The sequence below is a fragment of the Gouania willdenowi genome, chromosome 7 (assembly GCF_900634775.1).
Source record: "Gouania willdenowi chromosome 7, fGouWil2.1, whole genome shotgun sequence".
NCBI lineage: Eukaryota > Metazoa > Chordata > Actinopteri > Blenniiformes > Gobiesocidae > Gouania > Gouania willdenowi.
Window position 1 is genome coordinate 23,508,297 of NC_041050.1, and position 24,875 is coordinate 23,533,171.

Below are 24,875 nucleotides of genomic sequence, written 5' to 3' on the forward strand. Positions count from 1 at the left end.
TCGTAAACGTACCAGGCCTCTGTGGTGCTGTAATGCTGCGTTCACACCAAACGCGTTTCTGCGGGACCGTTCACGGCTGTCGCGCGAAACCTTCCGCAGGATTTGCAGGATCAAAAAATATTTCCCTATTTGCTTCATATTCATGTCTGAAGCGAAGCTCCGCCCACCAGACTCCCAAAAAGGCGACAACCAGGCTCTGTTCGTTTCCACCATCAACTATGGAGGACCCCCGTCAATTCACTGATCCTTACCCTCGGAAGTGGAAGAAACATCAGCGTTCCTGGCTTCACCAGGTTAACCAGCGCCACATCCAACTCGGTGAGCTTCACTGCCTGCTTCAGGAGCTACGCCTGGATGATGATTGCTTCCAGCGGTACCTGTGGATGACCTGCGCCCGATTCCACGACCTGCTGGGTCGGATTGGCCCACGGATGTCCCAGCAGGATACAACTACCGGAGCTCCATCTCTGCAGCCGAACGACTGTCTGTCTGTCTCCGGTAAGTTTCATAAGCAACCGAAGATGCCATGATTCATCAGACACATCTCTCAAATACACAATAAAGATAGATAGATACTATATTAATCCCAAGGGAATTTAAAAGCAGAATTATTAAAACTATTGTTTTCTGGAGATACCTATTCTGGGAGATAAGGCCTGCTTTATTATTGTCTTTAGCATAAGTATATTACAATTAAAATAAGTTAATTTATTATAATAAATTATTTACTATTGCTATTTTTTGTCCTCTGGAGACTTATTCTGGAAGATAAGGCTTGTTTCATTAATAATATTTATTGTTTTTAACTCACATTAATAATTCATAAATCATTAGTTATTTACTACTGTTAATTATTGTCATCTGGCAACACATTCTGGGATATAAGGCCTGTTCTCTCTCTAATCTCTCCACCTTTTATGCACACGTACACACACCCACATTATATATATCTGATTATCAATGATCTGAGCTTTTCTATGTTGTTCACTGTGCAGGTATCTGGCCACAGGTGACTCCTTCAGGACCACAGCTAACAGCTATGGACGAGAGGTCTTCACATCGTACTTCTCTGCAGCAGCTGTTCCATTGCTAGACATATTGCACCAGCACACCCAAAACGACTATTTTATGAGCCAACCACATACTTCTATAGAGCAAACTTCCTACTGTATTAACATGTGTATAATAAATATGGAAGAATGGGGAGAGAAACATCTGTCAGCTTCATTTTTAACCAGAAAGAAATAATCCAAGAAACCTCACCTCTGAAATTAATTTAAGGCATTAAAGGTCTCACAGAGAATCAACATGAGGAAACTTTATATTCTTGTATGAACAAAATATATAACCTTGATGTGGTGTACACATAGCTGTTAAGATGCATTGATAGAAATGACAAAGAAAGCAAAAGTACAGTTCAAAATGTGTTTTAATCAACAATTCTGAAAGAACACCATTTACATAAAAATTATAATACCTAAATTTTAAACAAACTATTTACTTCAATATTATAATACTTACATAATAAACAAACTAGTATAAACAACTATTCACAATGTGGTTCCTGCCATGCAAAGAGTGCCGCCCACCCAGCCCAATCAAAAACCTAATTAAAATTTTCCAAATTTAGTGTTACTGGATGATAATCAAGAAGTTTATAACTTTGAAATTTAACGTTCCCTAAATTCTGGTGACACTTTTTGCAGGATAGGAAGCAGGCCTCTCAAAAACATCTCATCCTCAGTCAGAGCTGGTGGTGTGGAGGTGGTCTCCTGAAGGTCTGTAGGATAAGCTGCTCCACCTCTCTTGGAGGGCCTTGGCTGGGCCTCCTCTTTGCTCTTTTTCCTTATAAATAAACAAACACATTATATATATATATATATATATATATATATATATATATATATATATATATATATATATAAAATAGCTTATCAAGTCACTGTTACTTAAATAAGATCATAGATATATTTTAATTAAACATTAAATTAGGTAATGATCAACATTGTCATTACTGATATACCAAGCATTTATAGATACATTTTATTTATAACAGTATGCAAAACAACTTCTGTCATGTTCATATCAGATGGTTTGGCTGCACTTGTTTCTGCAGGAGATGCTGCTGCTGCACCACCACCATCATCATCATCATCATCATCATCATCATCATCATCACTATTATCACCATCTTCTCCTGCTCCCTGAGCGCTATCTGTTCCCCCTCCTTCTCCATCACTCATCTGATTGTTTACCTCTGAGTGACAGCAAACTGATTATACTAGATGTAGATCCCCCACTAGAAGAAGCCCTGTGATGCATAAAGGCCTGAATATTAACCTGGTATATATTTCTATATGTCTGCACTGATAAACAAACCTCCAGTCTCTGATGGTTGACCATACTTTGCGGTCCTGTCTTCCTCAACCCCCTGCCCCATGTTGCTGCTTGTCTCTCGCGGTAAAACAAAGGGGTCGACGAAGGACATGCCCACAGGGTATTTCCACCGTTTGGGTGTTCCTGCAGCTGACCCACTATGCTTCTCCTGACTTTTTCATTCATCAGCATAACCATGCATGCTGATGAATAGTTGACTTAACTAGCGTATTGTAGTTTTGTATGAAGTAAATTTGGAAATTTGCAAAGTGTTTAATGTTTTCTGCAACAAGCAGTGGCTGATGCATTTCTTTTATTTTTGTCCACGTGGCTAAGTTTTCATCAGTGTACAGTCATGATTAAGGTCTATGGATATTGTTTTGCAACTCACACCATAGAATATTTTATATGTTTTTGAAGGTAAATGTATGCACTTTTTGAATATGATTATCCTGCTGGGTTGCAGCCGAGTGTGAAGCGGCCGGAATGAGAATCAACACCTCCAAATCCGAGTCCATGGTTCTCGACCGGAAAAAGGTGGAGTGCCTTCTCCGGGTTGGAGATGAGTGAGTGTGAGAAGGATGGAGCGAGAGATTGACAGGCGGATTGGTGCGGCGTCTGCAGTGATGCGGAGTCTGCACCGGTCCGTCATTGTAAAAGGGGAGCTGAGCCAAAAAGCAAAGCTCTCGATTTACAGGTCGGTCTACGTTCCAACCCTCACCTATGGTCATGAACTTTGGGTCATGACCGAAAGAACAAGATCACGGGTACAAGCAGCCGAAATGAGTTTCCTCCGTAGGGTGGCTGGGCTCTCCCTTAGAGATAGGGTGAGAAGCTCAGTCATTCGGGAGGGGCTCAAAGTAGAGTCGCTGCTCCTCCGCATCGAGAAGAGCCAGATGAGGTGGCTCGGGCACCTAATTAGGATGCCCCCTGAACGCCTCCCTAGTGAGGGAGAAGATGGATGGATAGATGGGCTGCTGAGTAAAATGTTTATTTTTAAAGCTAAAACCATATCAAAATCATGTATAAAACACTTTAAGAATAGAGTTTATCATCAGTATATGCTGGAAACACTTATATCAACAAATAACTGAACATGAAAAGAAATGTAATGTTTGCTTACTAAAGTTAGAGATATAGTTATTAGGTGTACTTTCTTAAAGGTGTGTCGTTTGTTATTTTTTAAGTGTTTTGGTAATTGTGTTGTGTTGTTTCGTTTATTGTACATTTTTGTTTGCTTTGTGTTCTTTTTTTAATTTCTATTTCGCTTTCCTGTCACAACACTATGAATGTGTGGATGGTTGTGATTGTGGTATGAATGTATGGTGGAGAGGTTGGGGTGGGATGGATTTCTTGGAAGCCTGTTTTGTTGTTTTATTCTGTAAATAAAAAAATAAATAAAAATATAAAACTGAAGCAGTGGCTGAATTAACAGGTCATTTCTTTTATATAATTTTAAAAGAAGACATAACAAAAATGTTTTAAATAACAGCAAAGCATAACAGGTTACATGTATTCTGTTTTTTTTATTTTGCAGAAATCCTGTACTTAATTTAACAACAGTAACATAACTAACTTAACATCTGCATTGCTTCACCCCATGGAATTCAATTCAGAGGGTCTAGCTCTTATAGTGGGGTCTCCTAACCCTCTTCCCCTGGTCAGGGGTCTGCAACTTTTACTCTACAAGGAACCATTTAACCTCATCTCACCTGGATTAAAGTCCTCCTGGAGCTGAAAAAATACTTTCTCAATGAAGACAATACAGTGTATTAATTTCTATACAGTTAAAATTATATAGAATAATGTTTGATTTAATTTGATATATATTGATCATGTAAATGGAAACTTAATTTTTTTTAATTTCATTTTAAACTGTTTTCGACATCAAGAAATAAAACAGTGTCTTTCATCTTCATTTTTTTAGTTAATGTATTTGAAAGGCTACAAAAAAGTAACTTGAATTTGATAACACATGATCATGTGGTCAACGCATGCTAATTACTCATTTCTTGCCACACATAAAGCATGTATATTTAGCATGCACATTGGTGGTTAATTGAATCTGTTCCCACAATTAAAATCTCTATTTTCTTCAGGAATAGTGTTTTTGTTGGTTTAATTATCTTACCAGGGATTTAAAACTTAAGATTGATGGTCTGTAGATGTTGCAGGAGGTGAAGTAGAAGGTGCTCAGTCATTGCACAACGTGATTTATTTTAGGTTAACAAATTGTTATATCTTGATTTTATCATTAATAGCCTCTGTAAAAAATAACTCCTCATTTCAATAGTTTTTTTTAAAGCTATAGGGAGCTATTGCAAATAAGTCAAAGGGCCACATTAAGCCCCAGAGCCGCAGGTTGCAGACCCCTGCCCTGGGAGAACCACAGCTGAACATCTGGCCTGACATCATAGTCCATCAGTTCTGGTCCCTCCATGCTGATTCTGACGAGCGTGTACGCTCTATCGCTGTGCTCGGTGCATTCTTCCTTTTTACCGCTGCCCTCAATGTGAGCGCGCACTCAGTGAAGGGCACGTTATGCCTGGCTCTGTTTGCGGACCGCGCGCACACTAAAGGAGCACATTGGTGTTTATACTCCGTGCATTCACCGTTCAATTACCTGCAGCCAAGTTGTGAGCGCGCACCGTCTCCTCACCTGGGCCCTCGGGCATAAAGCCCGACCCGACCCGAGCCTGACCCATTAACTTAAATTGTAGGTCCGAGCCAGAAGCAAACCCGACGTAAATTATTATTTTATTGAACGTATTGCAGCCAGTAGATTATTAGCGCGGTGCCTCGTGCAGCGAGGGGGGAGAGAGGGGGGCACGCACACACACACCGCAGCCCAAAAGGTATTGTAATGACGTGACTCGGTCCTGTTCACAGTTTTACCGGCTTTAATGGATGTCGTAGTTCCACGCCAAAAATAAACAATCAAACACACAAAGAACCGTCTTTCACCGTCATACACTCACTACCGTGGGAACAGAATTGTTCACTCTTACGCCTGCCCTTTCCCCAGCCTCCCAGCCAATCAACACTCAGAACACATGTAAACAAAAACACACATTGGCAGCAAAAGCTGCACGTAACCATGATGCCTTCTTGGCCATGGGAAATCTCAGCATCAGTTAACCACTGAATACACAGGGACGTGACGGAGTGTTCAGCCGCTCTGTCCAAAATAAGGTCATCCATTCGCACTCGCACGGATGCAACTAAATAAAATTTTCACACGCGCACACTGAAAATATACTCGCATATGCGATCATTTTGGTCGCAGTCTCAAGCCCTGTATAGTGGGGTCTCCTAACCCTCTTCCCCTGGGAGAACTACAGCTGAATGCCTGGCATCATCAGTTCTGGCCCCTCAATGCTGATTCTGATGAGGCCCTTTACAGTATCAGACCCTCATATCTGACTTTATCTGATTTTGTGTTGAGAAGCCTTTCACGCAGACTGCAGCTGATATTGGGTGGAATCGTGTAAGCGCTGCGTGTGTACGCTCTATCACTCCGCTCGTCGCATTCTTCCCCACCACCGCTTCTGCCCCACATCCGCTAGGTGCGCCCCCCCGTGCGCTCTGTTGCTACGGGTACCCGTATTCCTCGTTTCCTCCTTTTGGATTTTCAAAATAAGGTCAAAATAACTCGCACACAATACTCGTATATGAGACCAATTTGGTCGCAGTCTCGAGCCCTGTCCTGTGAATATGGACTATAAGCAACAGCGATGCCACAGTCAGGAAATATGTCTTTGTTCCACTAATGCACTAATAATGGAGGCTTCACGTAGTTCGAGTGTGTCTCGTCTTCGCTCCGCGAGCTGAAGCTATCCTCAGCTTTGGGGTTAAACCCCTTGCCTCACATCATTCATTGAGTATGACATGGGAGTCCGGTTTAATTCAACAGTTGCAACGTTTATTTTGCAAATCACTCAAAAATAGCATACAGCTTATAATCGATTTGCTCCGGTCACACGCTTTCTCACTCCGCACACTGGTTGAGCGACCATTGCATTAATTTGCAGTTAAAAGGCCATGCACCCACACACACACACACACGCGCACAGACAACAAATGTTATGTTCAGGTCCTGCATGGAAATTCTTCAACTCTTCCACTCCCTCACAGCAAACAACTCTTCGGTGTAAATAAGATGATAAAACAATGTAATGGGAGCATCTACAGAAAGTTTCATCACGACAGTGACATTATTGATCGGATCGCCAAATTAAGACATTACAGCCGATCACATTAATTGCATAAAATGCAAAATATCGGCCAATCCGATATACTGTAGCTGATTAGATTGGTGTACTGTAAACCCTAATAATTATTATATAAAGTCTTGATTTTGCTTTGAATAACAAGTTAAAACTGGAAGACTAATATATTTAGGTCATTGGCTCGTCTTCCTTTGTTTCTGACCATATTTATTTGCAAATTATGGTGGAAAATAAGTATTTGGTCAATAACAAAAGTTAATCTCAGTACTTTGTAATGTACCCTTTGTTGGCAATTTCTGTAAGTCTTCACAAGGTTTTCACACACTGTTGTTGGTATTTTGGCCCATTCCTCCATGCAGAGCTCCTCTAAAGCAGTGATGTTTTGGGGCTGTCACTGGGAAACATAGACTTTCAACTCCCCCCAAAGATTTTCTATGGGTTTGAGATCTGGAGACTGGTTAGGCCACTCCAGGACCTTAAAATGCTTCTTACGAAGCCACTCCTTCTTTGCTCGGGCGGTGTGTTTGGGATCATTGTTGTGGTGAAAGACCCCATCTTCAATGCCCTTGGTGATGGAAGGAGGTTTTCACTCAAAATCTCACGATACATGGCCCCATTCATTCTTTCCTTTACACATGGATCAGTCGTCCTGGTCCCTTTTCAGAGAAAAAACCCCAAAGCTTGATGTTACCACCCCCATGCTTTACAGTAGGCATGGTGTTTTTTGGATGCAACTCAGCATTCTTTCTCCTCCAAACACGATGAGTTGATTTTTACCAAAAAGTTCTATTTTGGTTTCATCTGACCATATGACATTTGCCCAATCCTCTTCTGGATTATCCAAATGCTCTCTAGCTAACTTAGACAGGCCTGGACATGTACTGGCTTAAGCAGGGAGACACGTCTGGCACTGCAGGATTTGAGTCTGTCATGAGTCTGCTTAGTTAGTTATGGTTTACCTCCTTATTCACTCCCTGTTCCTTGATTTTGCGTGTTCCTGTCCATGTTTTCCTGCCTGCCCAGTTTTCCTGCTCTCCACAGCTGCTCCTCATTCCCTCGTCAAGTTGGAGGAGGTTACTTATTCTCCCTCTGTTCTGTCACTCTCTTGCTAGATGGTCAACCCGTTAAGAGAGACTTCAAACTCCTAGAAAGTATTTAGAGTTCCTGAGTGTGATTATTAAAGTGGGGTATTGAGAGTTCCTGAGTTTGATTATTAAAGTGGGGAATTGAGAGTTCCTGTTTTTGATTATTAAGTGTGGAATCTGAGTTCTTTATTAAATAACAAATCAGAGTGGGGAATATTTCAGTTGTCTTCCTGGTTTTGTGCGGGGTCCGTTTATTCAATCTTATTTAGATATTTCAGTATCTGTCTACTCCTTCCTGCGTTGCATTTGAGTTCTTCTGTATACCTGTGATAGAGTCCCTGGCGGCGTAGTGTGTTACTGATGGTAGCCTTTTTACTTTGGTCCCAGCTCTCTGCAGGTCATTCACTAGGTCCCCCGTGTGGTTCTGGGATTTTTGCTCACCGTTCTTGTTATTATTTTGACCCCACGTGGGTGAGATCTTGCGTGGAGCCCCAGATCGAGGGAGATTATCAGTGGTCTCTTATGTCTTCCATTTTCTAAAAATTGCTCCCACAGTTATTTCTTCACACCAAATGTATATCCCTCAGGGAACGCCTTCTCTTCAGCCATTGCCGACCTTTTCATCTGACCAACGAGCACCTTTGACACCGCCATTGTTGTTTACTTGCCATAAAGCATCGTGTAGTACTCACGTCATCACGTTTTTGCATGTGTGCATGCACATGCCTGTCTGGCACGCTGATTGGCTCACCTCTTCCAGCAGGACCATTGAGCCCAAGCAAGCTGTTAAGCTTAACACCTACGCAGGCCAGACAATCTTCCCATATGGTTTCACACATGCACAGAACTGGTTTCGAACGGTCCCAGCCGGCAGTGTGAGTACACCCTAAATGCTCATACATACTCGGGGGGACACCCGCAAAAATAGAGTCCGTGAGGAGTCTGCCATGCCAATTAAATGCAAAGCACATATTTTACTACTGCATGGACTTCTCTGCATAGTTGGTGTCACACAAAACACTGCTCGGCATTGTAGATAGATAGATAGATAGATAGATAGATAGATAGATAGATAGATAGATAGATACTTTATTCATCTCCAAGAGAAATTCACAGTTCCAGCAGCTTACAGGTATGGAAACACAGGGGCATGCAGGGAAAGTACAATGTAAAAATTTAAAACAGTGCAAAAAAAGTACTAAGGTAAAAATATAATGGTATAAAAACGAAATACAGTATAGTGTCTGCCAGTCCAGTTCAAGTGCAGTTGACAGTGTGCAAGATACAGTTGCGTAATGGTCAGTTTGTACATACTTAGAGTCCAACTTGTAGATGTGTGTGTGTGTGTGATAAAGTGCGTGTGTGACAGAGGGTGCATGGTGTGATTAGCATTAAGTCCAGTGTTCTATGGTTGATTTTATCGCCCCCCCCCCTGTATCGACCCACATGTAATGCCTGCATTTCACCCGCCTGGTGAAATGGAGCAGGAGAGATGAACATGAGCTTAGAGGAGAGACTGGCAGCTACGACAGTGGCGACATCTTTAAAACATGTCCCAGGAGTACAAGGTCTACAGAGAAGTGCTAAGAGTCATGAGACATGTAGGATTTTAATGTAAACTACTACACGGCGGTGCGCCCAGTAGGAGTGTCACAATATCTCGATACGACGATATATCGCAATGTTATGTCTAGTGATACGTTATCGATTCACTGGCGCCAAACATCAATATCTCTGGGCCCTCCCCTCGGGGGTTGGGTGCTTGGGTGTGGGTGGGTGGGGGTGTGGGATGCTGGCGGGGGGCCTTGGGGTTGGGGGTTGGGGTCGGTGGCGTAATGCGTTGGGTGCTCGGCTGCTTGGGGCTTCCTCGGATGTGTGTGTGGGGGACGGTGGCTGCTTCTCAGCCCGGGATCTTGGGGGCGTCTGGGGGGTTGCTCGGCCGTGGGGGGGTGACCTGGGGCTCCCTGGCCCCCACTCTTTCTGCTGGCCTGGCTGCATCTGCGGGCCTGGGGCAGTTCCTGGGTTTACGGTAGCGGTTTTTTGCACATATGCTGGTATACGATGCACTGGCACGCCTTGGGATGTGGGCTAAAACTCATACTGGGCTTAACTTTAGACACGTTAATCCCAAATACTTGCTTTAGATACTACCACTCACTCATTCCCCCTGTCCACAGCCACCACCATTATAGCTAAGCTTCACACTTGTCACTATACTGGCTTGATTACACAACATAATAAGCACAATATATTCTACAACTTCACATCTCACCCTCACTGGAAAACAATCTATTCTTCCCCACCCTTTCTTTTTCCTACCTTGAGTCTCTCCTCCCTGCTTCCTTTCCCTCCCCCTCCACTTAGGTGTAACACTGCTCTCCCTTTTTATATCCTCCCTATAATAAAAGATTTCTTACCCTTCTTTAGGGAGGGCTGGTGATGGTCACAATTAAGCAATAAGATAAATCAATTTATTTTATTGCAATAACAAAACATGCATTGCTGTCTCATGATGATTGCACTTCTAGTAGTGTTGACGTTTGACAGCATGTGCAGACAAGCAAAAAAATAAAAAATAAAAAAATATTATTATCAGGGCTCGACACAAACTTATCTAGTGGAGGCACTGGTGTGACAAACTTTCTCTGTTAGTCGAGGGGGTGTACAGCATAGACATACATGCTGATGAATAGTTGACTTAACTGGCGTACCGTAGTTACCGTGTCTCTCTTAACAACCTGCGATGGTTTATGTGCAAGAAGCGCGCGCGTGCATGTGTGATAGATAACGCACGGAGGAGATGGCTGGCCACACACACAGTATTTATAATAAAAATATACTAATTGAAATGAACAGAAATGCATTAAAATATACAAAAAGGCTCCAAAAACACACAAAATTACTCCAAAATACATACATTACAGAAAAATACACCAAACAACAACAAAAATATGAAAAATATTTATATAAAAAGTACGAAAAATGACAACAGAAAATAATTAAAATATACAAAAAGGCTCCAAAAACACACAAAATTACTCCATAAAACATCCATTACAGAAAAATACACCAAACAACAACAAACATATGAAAATGACTCAAAATACACAAAACTAAATATTTATACAACAATACACAAAATAACAACAGAAATGCACAAAACTACACTAAAAAAGATGCAAATATACACAAAAAGATTCCAGAGTCACACTGCAATGGCAAAAAAAAACTATCATTGTACAAAAAATGCACGAAAAGACAACAGAAAGATACAAAAATACGCAATTACAGTATACCCCGTATGCTCCCACATGAATGCATAATGTACTTCCGACGGGCACTGTACTAGTATCTCTTAAATGGCTAAACCGATTTTTACCAAATTTGGTGGGTATGACCTTGGGTCGCTCCTGAGGTCATATCTCAAAGTTTTTTTGTGATTGGTTAAGTGGGCGTGGCTTATTACATCATAGCACATAAATAAACAATCATTTATTTCAGCTGAATTATTGTATTGAGGGCTGTGAAATTTACAGGGTAGATATAGAAGACCACAAAGACCAACCCTACCAAAAATTGCGCCACTAGGTGGCGCTATATTTGCAAACACATTTTGGCCTTTAACTTTAAAATTTTAATTCACATTTTCATGAACTTCATATCCCCGTAATCCCTACATAGAGTCACATCTTCTGACATAGGCCACACCCACTCCCACAGCACATTGCTCTTTGTAAGTCTCGAAGTTAATTGCGATTGGTCAAAGTGAGCGTGGCTTTTTACTTCATAACATATAAATAAACAAACCTTTATTAGAGCTGAGGGGCATTCCATAAAGGAGGGTTAACAAATTCTGAGTCTATCCATAAACTCTGGGTGAACATACCCCGCGATGGGAAACTCTGGGTATCGGATTCCATTACAGCTGGTATGAAGTGGGTTAATCAACCTTGAGTATGTAAACCTTGGGTTACTTACGTGCACGATAAAAAGCCATCATCAATGGATTGAAGATGACTTGAGCTGCCATGACAACCACCCGGAAAATAGTGATTTATTCACCGTAATGGGTGAAATAAGCCGGTGTTTGAGGAATATGAGCCTGTTCTAAAGGTGCATTCAGTCTTCAGTGATTATAGTGGCTTACATCACCCGTAATTAGTCACACTTTTTGGTCGCTTCATCACTTTATCGCTTCAGTGACGTGACTAGCGGTGAACAATATGAATAAAATGTGTCTGAGGAGAAGTGGCAGCAGCATAGGATGGCTGCATAGAGAGTCCTCCTGTTACACTGGATATTGAGACAGTAAATGCTGCTTGATATTGCATCATTTATATTGATTTTAATGTAATATTGTTGCCAAAGTCATCTCGATGTCCTAAAAAATGTCATAAAAGAACACTGATGCGGGACGCGAACCCGCGACCCATCACTTTCAAGAGCAGCGTCGCAAGTCACTGCGCCATCATACCTTCAAAATGGTAAATGGACTTGATTTATATAGCGCTTTATCACCACACTGAAGCAGTCCCAAAGCGCTTTACATATCAGCTCCTTCACCCAATCACTCTCACATTCACACACCAATGGGACAGAACTGCCATGCAAGGCGCTAGTTGACCACTGGGAGCAACTTAGGGTTCAGTGTCTTGCCCAAGGACACTTTGACACATAGTCAGGTACTGGGATCGAATCCCGAACCTCTCGATCAGAAGACGACCCTCTACCACCTGAGCCACGGTCGCCCTCAAAGCGGCATGAGTTACAGATTTAACTGTATAACAATATAAAAAAACAATCGAGCCTTAAAAATGTATTAATTTACATTGTCATCTCCTCCTTTATATTATCCACAGGTTTGTATTCAGAGAACTTTACTACAGACGTCAGTAGATGTTTTAATGCAGATCAACCTCAGTGTCTTTCACTTATAGATCTGTATCCACAATGTTATAAAGAAAACTACCGTTTGCACAAAACAAACAAAAAAAACGTAAAGCAACACAACATTAATGATGTGAGCACGTCTGTGGTGTGTGATGTTACTAATGTGTTTCGGAGAAGAGTATTAAGGTTCATTCAGAAGCGGTGTTCAGGTGGGCAGAGCCAGGTAGAAACCCAGGGTTTCTTTGATAAAACCTGCCAGCAACCAGGTTTAGATCACGGACAATGTTGCCATGGTAACATACTCAGAGAAGAACATACCTCGCGTTTAGGAATGAGATACTCAGAGTTTCCCTCATTTGAGCCTGAACATACTCAGAGTTTGAACATAACCCGCTTTATGAAATACCCCTCTGAAGTAATATGTTGAGAGCTGTGAAATTTACAGGGTAACTATAGAAGAGCACACAGATCACCCATACCAAAATGTGTGCCGCTAGTTGGCATTAGAATGGGTGCAAACGCATTTTGGTCTGTAACTTTCATATTTTAAATCACATCTTCCAAAACTTCATATCCAACTGTTCACAGCAAATGGCACATTGGCCTGTGTCCTGACGCTCACCCCAAGTCCGTCATCCTTCGTGACATACTCCACGGGCTTCGCGAAACCTGGGGGCCGAGTTGCATGGGAAGGCTTGGCCCCCTTTCATAACTGCTTGCACTTCTGGTTAGGGGGCCAGGGAACCGCATATGTAAGCGTACGCAGTTCCTAGGACCAGAGGTGCTATGAACCCTATTGTAATCGTTATGATTATTATTGTTACCTTTTATAGTTCCGTTGGTAAAAGTGTTGCTGCAGGCTAAACCGTGCAAGGGAGGGAGGGAGACCCTCAGGGGACCTTGGATGCAAAATTCACATATATCCGCCAGCAGGTGGCGCTTTATCAAAGGTCAACACGTTTTGGCCCATAACTCCCACACCGTTTCTTGCACATTCAAAAACTTCATATTCACAGATCACTTGCATAATATTGAATCACCTGGGCTAGGCCACGCCGATTTCTGCCTAAATTTGTGTTGGAGCAAAATCTTAAAAACTGTAAAACATCGTCTGACATAGGCCACGCCCACTCCCACAGCACATTGCTCTGTCTAAGTCGCTACACATCAAAAACCCACTTTTTAGAATTACTCCTTGGGGTTTTGTCTAAGCAGCATGAAACTTGGCGCATAGTCTTCAGTTGGACTTCATCTAAAGTTGATAAAAGAATTTTGTTGGCTCAAAATATACATGAATAATTACTAGGGATGTAACGATTAATCGTAAGGCAGTTAAAAATCGATTCATAGGTATCACATTTGATATCGATTTTCTGAAAATTGAATCGCAGTACTTTTTTTAAACAGCAGAATGTTGGCGGCGGCCGGAATCTGCTACTACTTTCTTTCTGACCGCCTTATACTCTTAAACATATTCATACATGATTCCTAACCCCTTTAGCACCGAAAGAATATCTGTAATATTACGTGAATATATGTAAAAGTCACGTGTTTCTATTAGCTCTGTGTGCTAGCATAGCATCTCTTTTTCACTGCACAGAGTAGCTGCATCCCAACCGACCACTGGGTTACCATCGCCCTCTGCTGGTCCAAACAAATATTTGACCTAAATACAATGCAGACGGGTTTTTTTTTTTTGTTAAGGCACAAAATACATTTTCAGTTGCACTTTTAAAAAGAAAAATAACTATTATACAGTTTTGCATTGTATACTATAGAAATAGAATTAAAATTAATAGGCTTCTTCTTCATTTGTATTATTCTTTATTTATTTATTTCATTCAAGATTTATTTTTAGTTAAATTGCATTGTTCTGAATAGTTTATCAAGGGATTCTTTTGACAATGAAAAATAAAAGGAAAATAGTACAGTATTTTCTCGTTTTTTCCCCCCCCCCAAAAAATAATGGAATATTTTTCAATCATTATTTGTTTACGGTCCCATTTTGTAAAATAAATCGTGAGAGAATCGTATCGTGAACCCAGTATTGTGAATCGAATCGTATCGAGAGTTGAGTGAATCGTTACATCCCTAATAATCACTGAGTACATTTTTCTAGCTAGCTATAATAATGCATAACTGTTGCATATCTCGGTCAAAATAAATGCTACTAACACCAAATCTGAGGTCCTTGGTTGGCATGTTACTATAAGGGTATGAGCAAAATTTTAATAATTTACGCCGCTAGGCGGTGCTGTAAATATGGGAAATGTATATTTCATAAATGGCATGACCGATTTTTACCAAATTTGGTGGGTATGACCTTGGGTCGCTCCTGGGGCAGTATCTCGAAGTTAATTGCGATTGGTCAAAGTGGGTGTGGCTTATTACAACATAACATATAAATAAACAAACCTTTATATCAGCTGAAGTATTATGTTGAGGGCTGTGAAATTTACAGGGTACATATATAAGAGTACACTAGTTTTGTCTATTTTTCTGTCATTGTTTTTTATTTGGAGTCATTTTGTCTATTTTTTTAGATTATGCGTATTTGTTGTCTGCATATTTATTGTTGATTTATTTATTTTTTGGAGTCATTTTTTGTATTTTTGACGTTTTGTGTATTTGTTGTTCTCTTGTGTATTTGTGTAATCCTTTTGCGTATTTTTCTGAATTTTATATGTTTTTCTAGTGACTTTTTTTCTCTGTCCTGTTTGGGTTTGGCCCCCTGGGGCCTTCTGTGGCCCTTGTCTGGATTCTAGACTTCAGGTGCAAACAGAAGCAGTGGGAGGGGCAGTATAAAGTAGGCCAAGATTTTCACAGAGGATCCTTGAATGTGATTTTGCAGCACATTCCTGTTGTCCTTCCCATTCCTCTCAGTCTGAGAAAAGACGTGGGAGTTGGTGTCAGCCTCCTGCGATGATCAAACTATAAATAAAACCAATTTGTGGCATCTTTCATTGGCTCCACCCCCAGGTCTGATCCCATTGTCTCCACATTGTGGGCGGACTGGGAAGCCCTCCCTGCTGGGTGACGCACAGTGTTGTTCTGGTTGTGCTAGGACAAAATAAAAACAAATAAAAGGACGCTCGATACAAGGTTTTCTCAGAGCACTTGCCAATAGGCTCTCTCTTTCTCTCTGTCTTCCAGTTTACGATGGCACCCAACTCCATCCACTGGTTTAGGAAAGGCCTTCGTCTCCACGACAACCCGGCACTAGAGGAAGCTGTCCTCGGGGCGGGAACCGTCCGCTGTGTTTATTTCTTGGACCCGTGGTTTGCAGGTTCCTCCAACGTTGGGGTCAACAGGTGGAGGTAAAGGCGACGCCCATTTAAGACTTAAGTCTGTGTTTTACATTAAAACCATTCTTTAACCACAACAGTCATAAATACCAGATGTGAAAGTAATGGACTACAACTACTCGCTTTACTATAATTGAGTTGCTTTTATGGGTACTTGTTAAGCATGTGAATCTCCTTCACTGACAACGATTCGATACGCACCTCGATACACTGCCAGCGATAAAATACATTAGCGATACATAGAATCCCCTGGCGATACGATGGGATACGATTCATCCCTGTTCTCGATTTGGTATTGATTTGATGGCGATTCAACTCTCCACAATGCGATACAATGCGATTTTGTGCGATACGCTGCAATTCAACATGATGCCAAGAAATTATACCAACAATGTAAATAGTAAATAAGTAGCTGCAATTCAGGATGGTACTCGAGGAAAATGATTAATTGTATACGTTATGAATCACTTTTTGCTACTTCCTTTTGGCCTCTTAAAAAGCACAACAAAAAAACAGGCCTTTTCACAAGTAGGGTTGGGATTTTAAACCAGATTCAACATATGGAATAGGAATCGGTTCCTCACATTTGGAAACTGTTTTATCACACTGTCACAACTTAAATTGTAAACTAGGGATGTCCCAACTTTTTCACTTCCGATACAATACCAATATTGCAGCCTTGAGTAATGGCCGATACCGATATCAAACCGATCATACATATTTTTATTACTTATTTTGTAGTGTGGAATGTTAGAAAAGGCTTGATCAAGTGATGTTACTCAAACAGAGAACAATAGTGAACAATTCAAGTTCACTTCAGTTATTTTTTACTTTCAGTATATAGTAGGGGTTGAACAGACTAGTCGACTTTAGGGTTGTCTCGCGACACGTGACATTGACTAGTCGCAGTACCTGACTTTTGCCCAAGATGGCGGTACAACACAGCAAACGATGGTCCTTGTACCCCTGCAGGCAAGGCAGCACAGCATCAAGCGTTAAGTTTTTCATTTTTTTTTAAACAATTTTAAAAGAAGATGTAACAATTAAAAAAATAAATAAATAACAGCAAAACACAACAACAGGTTACATGTATTCTGTTTTTTTTTTATTTTTGCAGAAAAGCTGTACTTGAATTAACTTAACAGTAGCATAACCAACTTAGCATCCTCATTGCCTCACCCCGTGGAATTCAATTCAGAGGGGCCAGCTCTTATAGTGGGGTCTCCTAACCCTCTTCCCCTGGTCAGGGGTCTGCAACCTTTACTCTCAAAGGAGCCATTTTGCCTCAACTCACCTGGATTAATGTCCTCCCGGAGACAAAAAATACCTTCTGAATGAAGACAATAGTGTCTATACTGTTAAAATTATATAGAATAATGTTTGATTTAATTTGATTTGATTTTTATTCATCATGTAAATGGCAACTTAAAAATAGTATAAAATCAAATATATTGACATCAAAAAATAAAACAGTATCTTTCATCTTCAAATTCTTACACATCTCAGTTTACATGAACACAATGTTATATGAAGAAGAATTTTTTTAGTTAATGTATTTGAAAGGCTACAAAAAGTAACTTGAATTTGATAATGCATGATCATATCGGTAAACACATGCTAATTACTAATTTCTTGCCACACATAAAGCATGCATATTTAACTGGCACATTGGTGGTTAAATTAATCTGTTCCCACACAATTAAAATCTCTGTTTTCTTCTAGAATAGTGTTCTTGTTAGTTTAGTTATCTTACCAGGGATTTAAAACTTAAGGTTAGCCTCAGGCGCAGGGAAAGTTGATGGTCTGTAGATCTTGCAGGAGGTGAAGTAGGAAGGTGGCCGAGTCATTTCACAACGTGATTTATTTTAGGTTAACAAATTGTTATATCTTGCAGCTTGGCTGCAGGTAATGCAAACTGTGACCAATTTGGTTGCAGTATCGAGCCCTGAGAAAGCGTTAACATTTGTAATATGAATAATCCAAATATTAATATTTCACAATTGTCTTTCACAACTGCTTGTGCAAAGAAAGATGCAAACTATTATTTTCACTAGTCACAGCTGCTGTAAACAGACTCTAACTGAGTCATATTCAATGTCCATAAGACAAACTAAAGAATTAAATAAAATACACTTTTGAAAACAGGTCTGGTGTCAGTTATGTCTTTATCACGGGTACAGGGTGCTGCAAGAGTACCGCCCTAGACAAAGTCATTTCTGATACTTTTCTCACCAGTTTGGCTGGAGCTCTGATTCCAATCTGCCTCAGATGAATCTGAGTTAGGGGGAGCAGCGGTGGCCGTAGCGATACAAGTGGGCCCTTCAGTTTCTGTAAGGTTTAGCAGCACGGCATTATGTACAAACCACCTGCATTTTGTCAAGTTTACCTTTTTTTTACACCTAATTTGAAGTTTTTAGGTGCATTGTAAATCTCATTTATAGCTACTGCTGCTGCTCTTAGGGACCTCTGTGTTTTTGTAACTTTGTTGCGGTAGGAATGTATTTCCCGGCTTCAGTCCGTTTTCAAAACATCGCACAAAGCAGTGATGGTGCATTAAATGTGCCTTGGAAACACAGGTTAGAATGAAATACAACATGAAAAAATCGCCCCACAACTCTGAAAATGGAAGCAAGCGGGTCAGAAGATGGATGGATGGATGGATTAAAAAATCGATGCAACTATGCATTTTACCAATGATGCACGCATTTAACAATGCATCACAATTTCACCCACCAATTGTATCGATGAACACTGAATGAACGATACACTCGCATCATGCACGTTTGTAATCTCCACATCCTTAGTACTTGTTCTTTTTTTAGTATATTTCTAAATCAGTAATTTTACTTGTACTTAAGTACATTTTAAAATAAGCAATTTATCACATTTCTACACCCAACTGTTTCTGAGTAAATTATTATTTTTGTGATGATTTTTTTTATTTCCGTTTCATGGCACATTGGCCTCTTTTTAACATGACTTTGGCCTGTTTTAAAGTTTATTTATCCTTTAAGACTGATGTTCTCACCTCCATGCGAGCGGCTCTTCCTGCACTGTGGCCTCCTAATGCTAGTTTTAATTGCAGACATGCAAACACCAACGGCATGAAAAAGTTGACAACAAAACCCATTGTAACGGGAATCTGGGGGGATCCTCCCTCAAATAGTTTTTTTTTATTTTACCCCAAATTAAGCAATGTGGAACACTCTAAATAGTATATATATATATATATATATATATATATATATATATATATATATAAAGACCAGACAACCATCTAGCAAAGGTAACCGATTCAAGTTCCTCCGTCAGATCCACCCAAAGTTCCACAAACACGGGTACAGAGATGAACAACGATTATGAACTGTAAACTCAACCAAAGCTAACTATGCTAAGCTAACACACCGACACACAGACTAGGCTAAGAGCTAACGCTAACCACTCCATATAAGGAATAGACCAAGTAAAAAGATTAAAAGAACACGTCTTACTGTCTTAAAGCCACAGAGAGCCATCAATTTGTTTATGGTCAAATTTAACACTTGTGTGGAAGGATAAAAGCTAATATGTCACACGTTGTGTGAAATGAATAAATAAAGCATATATAGCAATGTCACTTTTCATTCGTTCCAACGCAACATTTTTTAATCATGTTTCACATGTTCACAAGACAAAGCTGGTCCCATTAGACTAATGCAACTATTGAGATTATTACACCAGAGAGATATTTATCAATCATAACTTTATGTAACTCATTATCAAATATGAAATAATAAACAAGATTCATCAGCAATAAAAACACTATTGGAGTTGTTTATGCTTTCCATGTGCTTTTTTTTGTTTTGTTTTTAAAACAAATTTATTTCAAGTGAGGAAATAAATCAATTACATACAATAACACTAATAGTGATCCACATGCACAAATATATTCCATGAAACATCAGCTCATGAGCTCTTTGAGTCAAAAGCTAATGTGGCCTTTTTAAAAGTGTCTAGTGTGATGTATTAAGATTAATTTGTGTTTTACACTAAGTTGTGATTTTTTTTCAGTTTATAGTTTTTATTTATCGTGATTTTTATCGCTCTCGTGATAAATACCAGAAATTATTGGGATACATTTTTTTGTCAATGTCGCCCATCCCTAATTAAGATGTTACTTTAAAGAGGCCGCTGTCTGGAAACAGCTGCTGGTTAAGGAAAAAACTGTATGCTCTAATCAGCCAGTTTCACTTTTTTACATCACAGATGTGTTTCAGACATAATCCTCTACATTTTATCTCACACACTGGGATGGGAGCTCATCTGATTTGTCGGGAGGCGGGACTTTATTACTCGCTCAGATCTTATCCACTTCATAACCTGGTCCGACTGGGTTCGGTGTTCAGCCTAAGATACCGCAGTGATTTAGCCCAGAAAGACGTTAGCCAATGTTGTATTATAGGACTCGCTATTAAATCCCAGAAGTTAGCACGATAAGAGGAAACCCAGCTTTGTAGTATAAATTATAAAAAATTATGGAAAAATAACCAATGACTCCTAAAACACTCAAAATATTAGGAAAAACATGCAAATTGCCAAAATTATACTAAAAAGCTCACAAAATTACTAGAAAAATACACAAAATGACAGAAAAATACATGATAATAAAAAACACAATAAAGCTGCAAAAATACACAAAAAGATAACAAAAATGAAAAAAATACCCGCAAAAATAGATAACTTGCTAATCATTGATTTTGCATTGTCCCAGCTGTCATATTGCAATTATTGATTAATTTTGTTTAGATTACATTAATAATACTTTTGCCATTGTCAGTTTCAGGAAGTGAATTCTGCAACTTCCGTCTGTTTTTTGCCATCAGGCAGAATCAGAAACCTTGGAAATATGATGTGCCTTAAACCTGAGAACCCTCAAATGGGGGGTATTATGTAAAAATATTTTTTTCAAGCTTTATATCATGTTAGTGTGTCATTCCCTCCTGAAAAACATACCTCCAGTGTTGCTCAGAGTGATTCACATATTTTTGAGTCGTCTTTCAAATATCCTACCAGCAGCCATTTTCCTGCTGTTTCGCACGAGGGGACGAGGCTCCGCCGGGGGACGAGGCCCCTCCTATGTTCTCTTCCTCAGTTCAGCCCACACACCCACCTCTGTAGATTTAACTTTTAATTTACTTATTTTCAATACTTTTGTAAGTAACCACTGACTTATGTTGTCTGTACTCATTTATATACTCATTAAAAAATAAAAAAAATTTCCTCCCCTCCCCGTCCTTCCAGGATGCACCTCCGTCAAAACAGCTGCAGTTGCAATTAGCAAACACCTGAGAGAGAGAACTGCGTGTTGATTGGTCTACTCTGCTCATCGTAGTAGCTATCTGCCTTTACTTTTTAAAAATGCCTTCAGCGCACAGAAAAACAGAATTAAAAAGCATCCATGCGTGTTGCGATGATGTACTGAAGGGGGAGTGTTCATGGGTGTGTCAGACAGGCAAAGAGTGTCTTAAAGAGACAGAGGCGAAATCGAAGCGTCTTGAAGAGTGTTGCTACAGAGGGAAATTTCTTTTAAGGTATTTTTGATATTTGATGCATTTTCCAATTTTAGGTAGCATAGTTGTTTGAATATGCCATAGAATGATACCCTCCCTTTAAAGCAGAACTAAGTAACTGTAGGGAATCAAATCCTCCAAGTGACCTTTGACTTAGAACACTGGCTTCACCAGCCAGTGGAGCCGAGGAGTCGGTCTCCTACTGTGAAGTGCACACGTTACCCCAAGGGGCCTTCTCCCCTTCCTGCCCGAACAAAGGAACGGGAGAATCCGAGAACAGTTTGTCTCCTGTTATCACCGCGCTGCTACATTACGATCAAAAGAAGAACATCCCTCTCCTTCCCCCTTATCAAACAGATACCTCTGGATGCTGTAACATCAAAGAACGGTCCCAATGACCCCTTTGACCCCCTGCAGATGTTGTCACCTCCCGAACCCAAACCAATGGTTACACAGGACGATGGAATAACTCCAGTTCTCCCGCTCAAAGGAGAACAAAGAAATTGTATTATGTTTGAAAGTTACAAATGAAAACATTTTTGGAATGATTTCTACTGAAATTGAAATTGCAAATGTGTCTGCACTCGTTCATGTAATTTAATAACAACAGAATGCTATTTTAAAGTGTTTATCATTTAAAAGTGCTTAAAAATACCAGAAAACATCACAAAAGTTAGTTTGAGGTATTTACTGCGATCATATAGTTAAGAGGAGGCATAACATGATTTTTGACATTTATGTTTATGAATAATTACAAGCAAAATGCATTAATTAGTTCCTAAAGTGATTCGAGGCTATTTCCTAGTCGTGTTTGGTATCAAACTCTTTCGTAATACATGATATTTCAGGATATGATGTTGAAAAGATGTTTTGAAATATGTGGAATTAATTATTAGGCATTCTTTTATGTTTAGAATCATCCCTTTTGTCGTCTGTCATCTGTCTTACACACACACACCCAAGACACACCCAAAGGCACCCAGCTGAGACGCTGGCAACTTTAAACCAATCAACGAAGTTCCCTCTTCAGGAGGCAAACCCCAAAGATAAGCTTTTAAAAAGAAGAACGCCGTTCCTAACTTCAGTTTTGGACGCGGGCGTTCATGCTCACACGTGTTCCCTCCTGTTTCCAGTCTTTCATTTTATTTTATTTTATTTTATTTGTAATTGAAACAGTTAGATTTTGTAATCAACAGCTGCTTGATTCTGACAAATACAGCCTCTAGTGACGTGCGTAACAGCCGAAAGGAAGCCCGGCCTGCGACCCATTGGGGTGAGCCACGAGCCATTATCTAAGCCAGCTGCGAAGGCAAGAAACCGCCTGGATCAGCTGAAGGGGCTACACTCTGTTGAACCGAAACAGAACCAACGGTGGCACGTCCTGCTGTATTGCTCAAACAGCACCTCCAGGTCCAACCCTGACATCTTCAAGGTACAAGACTGAACTTTCATTAGTAACTTCATCCATAATAGATCATACACATACTGCCATAACTACAAACACACACACATTCACAACATGACCCGCACACAGTTCATCTCATTCATGTTTGTTCGTCTCCCCTGTTCGTCTCCCTCTCTTTGTCATGAGTTCTCTTTATTTTATTCTTTGATTTTATGATCTTATTATTCGAATATGTATCCTGCATTTTTATTCAATATTTAGTAGACTAGCATTTTCCTAGATTAGTGATTTGACTTTATTACATATAATCCTCACTTTTATTAGCCTAGAAATGCATTTTATCATGATTTAATTATCCCATTTCAATTGATATTTTGACTGTGTTAATTGTTGACTTTTGAATAAAAGGTTAAACATAATATTTGATTCCTCTGATTCATTAAAGCTGTGATGATGGTGTAGATGGCTGGTAGAATTCACTTTTCCCTGGTTTCACATTGATGAGTTTAGTCTAAAACTTAGACATATTTCTCCTGTTAAAAGGAGTGGCACCCCGCAAATTTGAAGTAATATTAATAATCATAATTAATTTTCTTAGTTATTTAACCCATTAATAATAACTCATCTCTCCTTCCTACATAACTTTTACTTAGCGCTCCCCCTAAAGGTCCCTTTTGGTTTTGCCACTGTCGTAAGCACTCCGCACTCTCCAGAGGCAGCAGCTTCTCCCTCTTGCTTCAGTGACCATTAATGTCAACCAATTTCCCCTCAAGTATCAATGGTTTACTGAATCTGAGCAGGTTTATTGATTAAGTTTTGATCAACTTTATTTAAATTGACCTAATTTAAATGATCCTGAAGACATCATCCCAGACCGTAATGATTAAACAAAAACAAGCGGCCAGGACGGGAGGAGGGTGGACAGTGCACCGAATAAGTGATCCCCGAAACATTTCCCCATAAAAAACCCTCCTTTTCCTCACAGTGATGGCGTTTCAACCCAATTCTGTCCATTTCCACTTTCAACAGTAGATTCAGTTTTCAATGGTCGATTTTGTGATTCCGTCCGCGATTTCGTTAACATGTATTTTATAGGGTCCTAGTGTAGTTGTTGTTGTTAGCGCACTAATAATTAAAAACTAACTCAGGACAGCGAATGAATCGACGTCCATTGACGTCTCAGCAGACGGGCATTAGATGGATCCAGTGCATTATCCCGAAAGCATCACCGTAGCAACAACCAGCCTGAGTCTGAGTAATCAATGGTTTCGCATCATGTTCATTAAATGTGAGCAGCCACACACACACACTGAGGGATGTAGGTCAGTGTGTCGCGGCCTCCATTATCCACGTCTCACACAATATTTGACTTTGACTGTGCTGAAAAAAGTCACATTTGTTGATGAAATGATGACATCTTGCTTTCAATTTTAATGGATTTTCTATTCGAAAATATATTTACTTTAATCAAATTTAAATGTGGACCTTAAATGTAGACATTTATAGCAGATAAACCTTAAAGTCATGCTTGCTCACAGAAACTTAAGTTAACAGACTATGCATGCTAAATTACTGCATGCTAACTATGCTAACAAAATACACGTCTAAAGTGTTTTAGGACATTTCCAGCAATAATGAGGATCCATAACCTTCTCCTCTTTTAGACACATCAACCCAACCTGGCAACACAGCTTAATGCAGCCACTTATTTCTCTGTAGAAAGTACAGAAATGTGTGTCATCCATCTTTGGGAATAATGCACGTCTTTGTGCTGCTGGGCGAGGTCACCGACAAGAAGCACAGCTCAAGAGTTTTTAACCTTTCATGTTGATTTGAAGCTTTGCTGTTCTGCACTTACCTCATGTTACGGCTGAATTTACGGTTGACCTTATTTGGAGACATGATTTATTGCTCTGGTTGAATGATGGAATCCAGGAGAAGCATTGATGATTTTATATAAAAAATGTTTATTCTAAACTAAGAAAAAAGGTACAAGATGGAACAAAATGAAACAAAATTAGCGTCCGTCCAGGCGG

General features: G+C 39.9%; 1 protein-coding gene across 1 annotated transcript in view; it reads left to right on the plus strand.

Moving 5' to 3' along the window:
- LOC114466850 (cryptochrome-1-like) overlaps positions 1–24,875 on the plus strand; it is a 104,111-nt gene that overhangs the window by 6,600 nt on the left and 72,636 nt on the right. Inside the window, exon 2 of the mRNA XM_028452662.1 lies at positions 15,734–15,897. Within this exon, the coding sequence (XP_028308463.1) occupies positions 15,740–15,897 (158 nt within the window). The 5' untranslated portion in view covers positions 15,734–15,739. The remainder of the gene's footprint in view (positions 1–15,733; positions 15,898–24,875) is intronic.